Raw genomic sequence first — 12,492 nt, forward strand, 5'->3', positions numbered from 1 at the left:
CAAGATGTCTTGAACAATATTACAATAGTGAATTTAACTTATTAATCTTCAAAAATCTCTACAATCCTCACAATCTACCATGTATTAAATTCCGTACGTTGCTTATAATATTATTACATATTTTTCAGACAACACCATTGCCAGCCTTACTGAGGTGAATGAAAAGGAGTATGTGAAGACCCGAGCGTATGCTAAAGGTTTGGAGATACTGAAGGAACTGAAAGTCTTGGGTATAATAGGAGCGGCTGGCGATGGTAAAAGCACGCTTTCGAAGATGATCGCCAAAGAATTTATTGCAAAGAACCAACAGTATACACCATTGCTGATATATGAGCCAAGTGATTTAAATAAAGTTAACTTTGAGGATGATAAGTATTTGTTAATCTTAGATGACATCTATGGTAAATATAATACATTGAAGGATCGTAAGGATCAATGGCCTAAACATTTTGAAAATTTTCGAATTAGAAAAGAAAGGGGTCAGCTAGTTTTTATTTACATTATGAGGGATTATATTTATAAGTCTTCTAAGTGTCATTTAGATAAGTACGAAATATTTTCTACCCAAACAGAACTTGAACTTCATTCCGGTGAATTTTCCTTAAACTATGATGAAAAAGAAGAAATACTGCAATTTTATAAAGTACACGAGGATAAAATTATCAGTATTTTAAAAACCGACGAATACTTTGGTTTTCCGGCTATCGCCTCTTCTGTCAGGAAAGGTTTAACGTGTGGTCAGTTACCGACGGATTTCAAATCTTCCCATGATTTCATGTTGCAAGAGTTAAAAATTTTTTGGGATGTAAATAAAGACGTATACACAGCATTAAGTATGGTATTCTGTTTACATAATGTGCCGATGAGAGACCTAGAACGTCCCAATGATAAAGTAAAGGAAGTTATTAAGGCAATCGAGAAAGAAATTTACAGAAAGTTTGAATTATGTAAAGCTCGCGATAAAGTCGAGGACCTTTCAGAAACGTTTATTCGCTTTTTTGAAAATAATTATATGAAAATGATTTCATTGCGGGATTTTGTTGAGGTGCCGTTCTTAACTCATTTTACAAAAAATTTCATTAAAATGGCTTTAGAATATTGTCCCTTTGAACTGTTGATGACAGTTGTAAGTACAAAACCAGCAGATCAGTGCATTGTCATCAACAATTATGACGAACTGACCTTTCGTTTTATTAGGGAACTGCAGGTTAAAAACGATGTTATTTTGACCCATTCTGCGTTTCTTGATAGCAGTTTCTTAACAAAGTTTCTTAAGAGTAATGATGTAGACGATTTTTTGCGTCACATTAACCACCTCAGTTTAGGTGAAATAAACGCTATACAAGAATCGGGATATTTTTTGCATTATATTTCCCTTTACGGTGACATCGACTGCCTTAAAATAATTCTCTTATATTTTCAAGACAATTTACCTAAACTGGTTGACAAGAAAACCAAATTTGGGTGGGATGTGATCAGTCTAGGTGCTATTTCAAAAATTAAACCTATTGAAAAACTTGATCTCTTATTGAAAGCCCTAAAATATGATGACCTAGTAACATTGCCACACTTTGTTGTATATTCTAGTGACTTAAGTGTTATTGAACATGTTGATACTAAACATACAAACTTTGATATAAAATCACTAGATAACAAGTCAAGAACGATTCTTCATAACGCTTGTGATTCTATCCACGATGTTAGCGATATAATTAATTTTCTCGTAGAAAAGGGGTTTGATTTAAATGCTAAAGACAAAGATGGTTGCACACCACTTCAGCTGGCCGCAGGCAGGGGAAAAACAGCAACTGTATCAATCTTAATAGAAAATGGTGCCTCTGTGGTTGAACGAGATAACATGGGGAGATTACCCAGCCATGCAGCTTGTGCTGCTCAAGGTAGAAGGAATGATATCGATTCCAGTGATGTTCTTCGTCAGTTAATAAAAGCTGGATGTCCTGATAATGATCCCGATAAAGAGGGGCGAACTCCATTCTTAGAAGCGCTTGTAGTTGTAAATACTAAATGCCTCCAATATTTAATTAAAAATTTAACTCATTTAGATATACAAGACAAACTAAGACAGCCATTTATGACTGAAGCGACTATGTTAAATGATATTAAAACGTTCAAGGAAGTCTTTGATATTTTAATTACAGACAAAAGCTACATCGAACTTATTGATGTAAATGTATTAAAAGAATGTGTTGATTCAGTTGAAAAAATCAAATATTTGTTTAAGAAAGGTGCTAATTTTGAAGTTGTCGATGATCAAAAGCGTACCGTACTACACCACGCTTGTCGACGTGGAACCATTGAAACCGTTAAGTATTTGGTTAATAACACGAAGTTAGATGTTAACCAGAAAGACAATAATGGTTTGACACCAGCTGTGTTTTGTTGTTGTTCTGAGATTAACTCTTTTGATAAACTGATGATATTATCATCAAATGGTGGTGAGTTGGATACAGTAGATAATTCTAACCGCAGTTTACTATACCCTGCTTGTCAACAAGGTACCAGTGAAACCGTTAAGTATTTGGTTAATGACGTGAAGTTAAATGTTAACCAGAAAGACAATGATGGTTGGACACCAGCAGTGTTTTGTTGTCACTCTAAGATTAACCCTGTTGATAAACTGATGATATTATCGTCAAATGTTGGTGAGTTGGATACAGTAGATAATTCTAACCGCAGTTTACTACACCATGCTTGTCAACATGGTACCAGTGAAACCGTTAAGTATTTGGTTAATAACATGAAGTTAGATGTTAACCAGAAAGACAATAATGGTTATACACCAGCTGTGTTTTGTTGTTGTTCTAAGATTAACCCTGTTGATAAACTGATGTTATTATCGTCAAATGGTGGTGAGTTGGATACAGTAGTTAACTCTAACCGTAGTTTACTACACCTTGCTTGTTTAGGTGGTACCAGTGAAATCGTTAAGTATTTGGTTAATGACGTGAAGTTAAATGTTAACCAGAAAGACAATGATGGTTGGACACCAGCATTTTTTTGTTGTTGGTCTGAGATTAACCCTGTTGATAAACTGATGATATTATTGTCAAATGGTGGTGAGTTGGATACAGTAGATAACTCTAACCGTAGTTTACTCCAGCGTGCTTGTCAACGTGGTACCACTGAAACCGTTAAGTATTTGGTTAATGACGTGAAGTTAAATGTTAACCAGAAAGACAATGATGGTTGGACACCAGCATTTTTTTGTTGTTGGTCTGAGATTAACCCTGTTGATAAACTGATGATATTATTGTCAAATGGTGGTGAGTTGGATACAGTAGATAACTCTAACCGTAGTTTACTCCAGCGTGCTTGTCAACGTGGTACCACTGAAACCGTTAAGTATTTGGTTAATGACGTGAAGTTAAATGTTAACCAGAAAGACAATAATGGTGGGACACCAGCATTTTTTTGTTGTTGGTCTGAGATTAACCCTGTTGATAAACTGATGATATTATTGTCAAATGGTGGTGAGTTGGATACAGTAGACAATTCTAACCGCAGTTTACTACACCATGCTTGTCAACATGGTACCAGTGAAACCGTTAAGTATTTGGTTAATGAAGTAAACTTAGACATTAATCACAAAAACAATAATGGTTGGACGCCAGCATTTTTTGGTTGTTGTTCTAAGATTAACCCTGTTGATAAACTGATGATATTATCGTCAAATGGTGGTGACTTGTATACAGTAGATAACTCTAACTTCAGTTTACTACACCATGCTTGTTTATTTGGTACCAGTGAAACCGTTAAGTATTTGGTTAATGAAGTAAACTTAGACATTAATCACAAAAACAATAATGGTTGGACGCCAGCATTTTTTGGTTGTTGTTCTAAGATTAACCCTGTTGATAAACTGATGATATTATCGTCAAATGGTGGTGACTTGTATACAGTAGATAACTCTAACGGCAGTTTACTACACCATGTTTGTTTAGGTGGTACCAGTGAAACCGTTAAGTATTTGGTTAATGAAGTAAACTTAGACATTAATCACAAAGTCAATAATGGTTGTACACCAGCTGTGTTTTGTTGTCGGTCTAAGATTAACCCTGTTGATAAACTGATGATATTATCGTCAAATGGAGGTGAGTTGGATACAGTAGATAACTTAAACTGTAGTTTACTACACCATGCTTGTTTAGGTGGTACCACTGAAACTGTTAAGTATTTGGTTAATGAAGTAAACTTAGACATTAATCACAAAAACAATAATGGTTTTTCACCAGCAGTGTTTTGTTGTTTGTCTAAGATTAACCCTGTTGATAAACTGATGTTATTATCGTCAAATGGTGGTGAGTTGGATACAGTAGATAACTCTAACCGCAGTTTACTCCACCATGCTTGTGTTCTAGGTACCACTGAAACCGTTAAGTATTTGGTAAATGAAGTAAAATTAGATATACACCATATAGATAACGGCAATGTTACTCCATTATTATGTTGTTTCTCATCACAGATTCAACAGATGGAAAAGATTTTATTCCTGATATCAAAAGGTGCTAAGATCACTATTTGTCGACCATATAAAGATGTCCTGAAGGACGAGGATGACTATGATAAATGTAATTATCTATTACATCATAGCTGTTATCTAGGTACATTAGAAACAGTGAAATATTTAGTCAATGATGCTGGATATGATGTAAATTATACTGACGATGACAATATGACAGCTCTACTCTGGTGTTATAAAACAAAGATTCAACAGCCTGAAAAGATCAATTTCCTCTTATCTAAAGGTGCAAAGAAAGTTTGGCCATATTAATATGTCCCTCAAACATATCCCCGGTTGTACGTGACACTGCGTAGGGTCGTCTGTCCAACCTCGTGGGTTTTCTCCCACTGATAAATACCTCTATGCGCACTCGAATTATTGAAATAAAATTGAACCATATGTTAGTCCCAAAATGACCTAGTTTGTGTCGTGTGGATGTTAAACACCATGAAGTGTACGTGTTGTTAGGTCATTATTAAATTAGATAAAATCACCAGAATGTTTATTACGTGACTCAAGAGCAATGCCATGTTTTCTTGTCAAATAATGGAGTCGTGGAACATAATCCAGTACTTATTATAAATATGTAAATTTATATCTAACGAGGTTGATACTTGAGAACATGTTAATATTTATATCTAACGAGGTTGATACTCGAGAATATGTTAATATTTATATCTAACCTGGTTGATACTCGAGAATATGTTAATATTTATATCTAACCTGGTTGATACTCGAGAATATGTTAATATTTATATGATACTCGAGAATATGTTCCTACTCGAGAATATTTGAATTATATCTAACGAGGTCTAATGAAGACGCGTCAAAAATAACAAAGTTTTCAGTTATTTCAGTTTCACTCATAATGTTTACCTGATCCATACGAAAAGGTTCAATGTCACTATCTCAAAAGATACTTTTAACAATTGCATGGTATAGCTCCGTATTACTTCATATTTACAAATAGTTTTAGACTCAACAAAATTCAAAAAGCCGAAAATTAAATGATGAATTTACTCTTTCGCGTTATTGCACTGGAACAGAACTAAACAATTTGTCCGTTTGCATATGTAAAAGAATGTATTACTATATATACTCCAATATGCCAATAACTTGTTTTCAAAAATAATACGAGCTTGATCCATAAATAATAATCCTTAATCTGCGCATTTAGAAGATTTGAAAGCAATATTTTCCGATTGTTTTTATATTTTAAATGTAAATTTCAATTCTTAGTTGACCCTTTTCCCGTCAAAATCATAATATGTAATATATAATAAGGTCTAATACACATCATAATATGTAATATATAATAAGGTATAATTCAAATCATAATCTGTAATATATAATAAGGTCTAATTCAAATCATAATATGTAATATATAATAAGGTCTAATACACATCATAATATGTAATATATAATAAGGTATAATTCAAATCATAATATGTAATATATAATAAGTATAATACACATTTAACCCACCTGAGTATTAAATATAAACATGAATATTAGACTGGTCGTTATGATTTTTACTGTATTTGTTTACAAGATAAAGATAGTGGTATAAAATCAATAAAAACAAATGTAAACATAATTTAGAACTGAGCGATTTGAAAAATGATTGTGATTGATCCAAAAATGATTATTATATTTAAACCAGGTATACATCAGTTAGATCTGAATGATCTGAATAATGATTATATTTACCTATATATCATCAATATATTTAATCTTATTACATGTATATTTAGGATTTAAATATCATTTGTAATATTTTTGTATTTACCTATATATCATTTGTAATGTTTTTGTATCATCGTGTAACTATGGTTCATGATTTTAATCATCTGTCTGTTGACAATAAGAAACGTGTATTGTTAATTTTATTATACCTTTCGCCAACGTTTTGCCTGGTTCACTACACAATTTTTTTAGGTAGGCTTTAGTCTTGACTTTATAATTACTGGTTTGGTACTCTATCTTTTAAACACGGTGTCTTGTCAGTAGAAGACAGATTATTGTTGTCAAAAATGTGTGGTTTGGGGTACCACAAGGACCGGTTGGCCCAACCCTGTCCACTATGTAAACAGCACCAATAGTTAGAAATGAAATGAAATGGGGTTTAACGTGACACACAATTGTATATTGCCTTTAATAAACCATCTAAATCTGTTAATTTCCATGACAGTAAATAGTTACACTTGTAGAATATATTAATGAAATGAAATTAAAATTTGGATGTCAAATAATTCCTTACGTTTAAATATACATATGTTAACTATTATTTATCACATAGTTTTACGAATTTATTATTTAGTTACAATATATGTTAATAATGTTACTCTGTCAATACATCTGCCATATTAAAAGTAAACACGCCTTCAAGGAACCGATGAAGTGAATACGATAGCTGTTATTTCTTGGTATATAGAAAAACCTTGTCTTATCACATTCCAAACCTTTGGAATAAACCCCCTCTTGCTATTAGAAACAGCGGTGTCTCGGTTGAATAAACCCCCTCTTGCTATCAGAAACAGGGGTGTCTCGGTTGAATAAACCTTGCTATCAGAAGCAGTGGTGCCTCGGTTGAATAAATCCTCTCTTGCTATCAGAAGCAGTGGTACCTCGGTTGAATAAACCCTCTCTTGCTATCAGAAACAGCTGTGTCTGGGTTGAATAAACCCCCTCTTGCTATAAGAAACAGTGGAGCCTCAGTTGAATAAACCCCCCTTGCTATGCTAACTTGTTTTTTTTATGTTGATAGTTCTTATTATACGGTTATATTACAAATCTTATGGAAGCTTTACAAGTTAAATAGATATTAATATATTTGATTTTATTGTACAAGTTATATAGATATATTTATATATTATATTTTATTGATGTCATATCCTATTGTAACTAAAGGGTGATATCGTAGACAAGCTAAAGGTCTTGTAGAGGGAAGGTATATATTTAATATTTTATTGTAAGTTATTTATATATTGTATTGACGTCATATCCTGTGAACGCTTGAGAGACGGATGTGCTATGTATATATGTCGTTATGATAAATAAATCAGGAACAAGGCATGTTGTATTCTTAATGCCAACTAATTACCCATAATAGTCTGTGTTCTTATATAACAATCTCTTTTAATCAATTTAAATTTATATAAAAACAGAAAGGTGTCAAGATTAATTACTGTACCTGCGCAGTGATTTCACCTGTAAGAATTAGAATACCTAGAAACAGAATTGGATTTAATATGTCAACACAAGAGTAGAAATGTAGATTCATTATATAGATTAATATTTATTTAAACTATTATTTATAGACATTGGAAATGGGGATTTAAAATGTCAACACAAGAGTAGAAATTTACATTCTTTAGATTAATACTTATTTAAATGTTTATTTATAGACGTGGAAAATAGAAATCCAGTTGACTGGGGTTTATTTAAATTGCTTTAACTAGAAAATGATCAATTAATTATTGTTGTTTAATGCAGCGTTTGCAGCCGGTAGCTTGTGATTAAATGTTTTACATCTTGGATGGAAATTTAAAAATTCAATCTTTAAATAAATGAAATGAAATGAAATGAAATGGGGTTTAGCGTCCTACTGTTCTGCTCCTAACCCGGGCTAATGAAGACGGGCATACGCCATACAGTGTGCTATGAGGGAAATTTTGCCGGGGCAGCGGCGCTACGGCCTACTCTTGTATCGAATTCCAACTGCCAAGGGATCTTTTACGTGCACGTCAATGTGTACACGAGACCTCGGTTTTTCGTCCCGTCCGAACGACTAGACAGCTGTCCTTGTCAGGCCCTCCGTCCTGTATCACTGACAAGGGGAAACCACCAATCTTTAAATAAATAAAATGTTTTTAATCTGTTGTTTTGTATTTATAACTACTAATACAATAATTCGGTTCTCTGAGATTAATGCAGTTTTCATTTACAAAGGTTACGCATGAAGCGACAGTTATACCCACCACCCATTTTGTCTGCCAAGAGATGACCGTTTATGTGCACCGTTCCTGGTTGTTTTTTGTGCTATCCGAAGGGCTATTTACACGAGCACGTGTGAAGGGACGTAAATGTGGGGGGTTGGGGGGGGGGGTGACACCCCAGGGAAAAAATACTCGGGTTTCAAAATAATTGCTGTCAGTCTCAAAATTATGCATCGGCGACCAAATGAATTAATGAGGTAAACAAACAATGCCAAAATAGAAGGGGAAAATCCCAAATACTTAAAGATACATTCTTACGAAAGTATTTATCGGTTGGTCATTTCTAATAAAAGTATGGCACGTTTGGTATATATGGAAAGCATATAAGCCAAATATTACCAGTAAAATTATGGATTACCCGAAAAACAATCTTGCTAGAAAAATTCTGGATTACCTTAAAAGCACTTACGGGGCGAGCACTGGGCAAGAATGTTAGGGTATCACTAACTGGCAACTGGCTTGTCTACCAGCTTGACTTAGGGAGCGGTTGTTATTTCTTGATTGAATGGTTAGGCGGTTTTGTGAACATTGATGGGTGTAAATGTATAACAGACTCTGCAATTAAACAGCAGATAATAATTCAAGAATTTACTTAGGTTTCAATATGTAAGGTAAATGTACATTAAAGGGACAATAACACTCTTGCTGGCTTGACAGCTCCAGAAAATAAAAAATAGCCTTATTCTAAGTATTAGATGTGTTATTGTCCTACTTGTTTGTTGTGTAAATTATCCATTAAATCCTATTTTACTTGTCCAAAGGGTTCAAAAATATTTTTAAATCCAAGTCACATTTGAAAAGCTTTACGTCAGGCTTTTCAAATCATTTAGTTGAATTTTTCCAATTTTAAATTAGGTGTGTTAAGATGAAATTTGTATCATCAATTAATTGGAATATTGTAAAATAGTACAATTTGTTGACCAGAATAAAGATTAGGACATATTATTCAGTTACAACAAGAGTGGTATTGGGTCTTTAAGTAATGACAAATACATTCTCAAGAATGCCCCCCACCCCCTCGCCCCTCAATCAACTTAAATGACAAACATGGCTTCTAAAAATATAATTTTTATAGCTTGGAGTATCTCCGCGCGAATACAAAGTTTTGAGCGGGATTTGAAGCCAATTCTTGATAGAAGCCAAATAAGCTCCAAGCTAACACTCTAAGCTAAATACGCTCACACCAGGGATCGAAACGACGACCGCAAGACAGAGGTGATCGGCCATTAGAGTTCGAATCACGTCACTCAATACCACCAGGCCACCCTAACCCCACATCCACCAGAATAGCTTATTTCACGTCCACTTCCACCTAACTGATATCGCAGGATATGTGTCAACGCGTTATACTCAAGGGAGACAACGCCGGTTAGTAAAAGAGCCCACCATGTCACAAACATCTGAAAAACAATATTGAAATATGATATAAATATAGTAGTTGTAATTTAATCTTTTTTTTAAGTATTCATAGGGTAAGTTGATATTAATGTAGACTAATTATATAGACCATAAAAACATCAACAACATATCTATGTAGAATAATATAAAACTCTCAGTATCATGCTTCATTCATCCATCCATCCATCCATTTTATTTTATTCATTACGTCATCTCTTTTCAGGGGGTGGGAGGGAGGTGGATGGCTGAATGGTTAGCGTGTGCGCGCTGTATCATAAAGTCTGTCATTGAGTCGACTGGCGTGGTTTCGATTCCCCGGCGGTTGTACGTGACAAGGAGTAGGGTCGTCTGTCCAACCTCGTGGGTTTTCTCCGCGGGTCCTCCGGTTTCCTCCCACTGCTAAAGACACCTACGCGCAAGCGAATTATTGAAATAAAATTAAACCATATGTTAGTCCCGACATGACCTAGTTTGTGTCGAGTGGACGTTAAACCCCATTTCCCCCTCTCATCTCTTTTCAAACGTCATGACATTCAGCAAGTCGACTGGTCGGTGACTCATCTCTATAATAAGATAGTTATAACCAACAGAGTTACTTCATAATAACACAACTTTATAGATTTATTACTTCTGGGTTTATTACATACAACGTTTCAATACTTTTACAGGTATCTTTATCAAGAGGTTTGAACCTCGTGGGTTTTTCCCGGATCCACCGATGTCCCCCCACTGCTAAAGAAATGAAATGAAATGGGGTTTAACGTCCTACTGTTCTGCTCCGAACTGAGCTGATGAAGACAGGCATATGCCATACAGTGTGCTATGAGGAAAATTTTGCCAGGACAGCGGCACTACGGCCTACTCTTATATCGAATTCCAACTGTCAAGGGATCTTTTACGTACACGCCAATGTGTACACGGGACCGCGGTTTTCCGCCCCATCCGAACGACTAGATATGAGGTACAGATATCCCTGTATAATCACGGCCACGGGGGGTTGGATGGCTGAATGGTTAGCGTGCGCGCGCTGTATCATAAAGTCTGTCATTGAGTTGACTGGCATGGTTTCGAATCCCCGTTTGTACGTGACAAGGAGTAGGGTCGCCTGTCCAACCTCGTGGGGGTCCTCCGGTTTCCTCCCACTGCTAAAGACCCCTACGCGCAATCGATTTATTGAAATAAAATTAAACCATATGTTAGTCCCGAAATGACCTAGTTTGTGTCGAGTGGACGTTAAACCCCATCTCTCTCTCTCCCTATAATCACGGTCACGTGACTAGACAGCTGTATTTGAATCAGCGCTAAGGGCAGTTACACCTCATGACCATGATTATACAGGTATATCTGTACCTCAAGTGACCGTGATTATACAGGTTTATCTGTACCTCACGTGACCGTGATTATAATACAGGTATATCCGTACCTCATATTCCCGTTTTTACACCTCACGTGACCGTGATAATGTTTATATATATATATATGATAAGTAAATCAAAATATATCTACCTGTCGGTATTATCTCCAGGTGAGTCTTGTGGTTGACTGGAGTGGACTCTTTGATATCTTAAACTGTTCTGAGAGGGAGAGAGAGAGAGAGAGAGAGAGAGAGATCTTAAACTATCTGTTCTGTGTTCAAGCAATGTTGTTTTTTTCTTGTTTGGAATGAAATGTGACTTAACGTACTACTTTCCTGCACCGACTGGGATAATGAAGACGGATGTACGTCATACGGTTTGTGATATAAGGGACATTTGCCCGGGCAGCGGTGCTACGCTGCACTCTTATATCGAATTCCCACACAGTCATCTGCCCTGCACCGGGGAAACCACACTGGAAAAGTGTTGTTTGGAAACTGGTAATAAATATAACCGTATACTTCAGCATCGATTTATGTGGTCAGGTGCTAGGAAGGTGAATGTTGCCCAGACAGCGGCGTGTTCGCATACTCTTCGTGCACTGCAATGTGTACATCGATGGTGAAACGATTTTTATTCCAAACTGAACGATTCAACCCCACAGTGGTCTGAACGACAGGTAACATTTTCCTTGACAACAGTCGTCACCCGTGATAAGCGGGTTTCCCCTATCGGTTCATACACCCGTTCTTGTATTATATTTCGGGGAGGGGGAAGGGGAAGGGGGGGGGGGGGGTAAGTAAAACCCCAGACAGGTGTATTAATAAAAAGTGGGGTGAACATGGCGAAACAAATAACTCACTGATTTCTGCATCTGTAAATTTTAATTATATATAATAAAGAACTACAGTCCATGTGGCGATGGACCGACCCCCCCCCCCCCCATCCCCTACATCAGTGCTTCTCATCCTTGTTTTGGCAATGGCACACCTTGGAACACATGACAAAATAGCGGCACACCTGGCTAAATATATATGAAAAATATTTGAATTTTTCAAAATAAAACATGGCAAGTCATAGACGGTATACAACCGACATAGACAAATCGAATGACTCAAACTAAATAAAGAAAAACACAGCTATGAACTTACTTTGTTGCATTGTTTCAAATTTTATCAGTTAAATATAGGTTGCTTTTTTAGTGAGAAATTTTCTTAGT

The 12,492-nt window shown here is 35.6% G+C and overlaps 1 protein-coding gene across 4 annotated transcripts in view; it reads left to right on the forward strand.

The window, feature by feature from the left end:
• The window catches only part of LOC126825554 (serine/threonine-protein phosphatase 6 regulatory ankyrin repeat subunit B), a 48,657-nt gene extending 40,210 nt beyond the window's left edge, over nucleotides 1-8,447 (forward strand). For all 4 annotated transcript variants that reach the window (XM_056101818.1, XM_056101820.1, XM_056101819.1 and 1 more), the window contains one exon: nucleotides 129-8,447. In XM_056101818.1, coding sequence (XP_055957793.1) covers nucleotides 129-4,792 — 4,664 coding nt within the window. In that variant the 3' untranslated portion in view covers nucleotides 4,793-8,447. The remainder of the gene's footprint in view (nucleotides 1-128) is intronic.
• The last annotated feature ends 4,045 nt before the right edge of the window (nucleotides 8,448-12,492 follow it).

This window comes from Patella vulgata, chromosome 6 (assembly GCF_932274485.2).
Source record: "Patella vulgata chromosome 6, xgPatVulg1.2, whole genome shotgun sequence".
NCBI classification, from domain to species: domain Eukaryota; kingdom Metazoa; phylum Mollusca; class Gastropoda; family Patellidae; genus Patella; species Patella vulgata.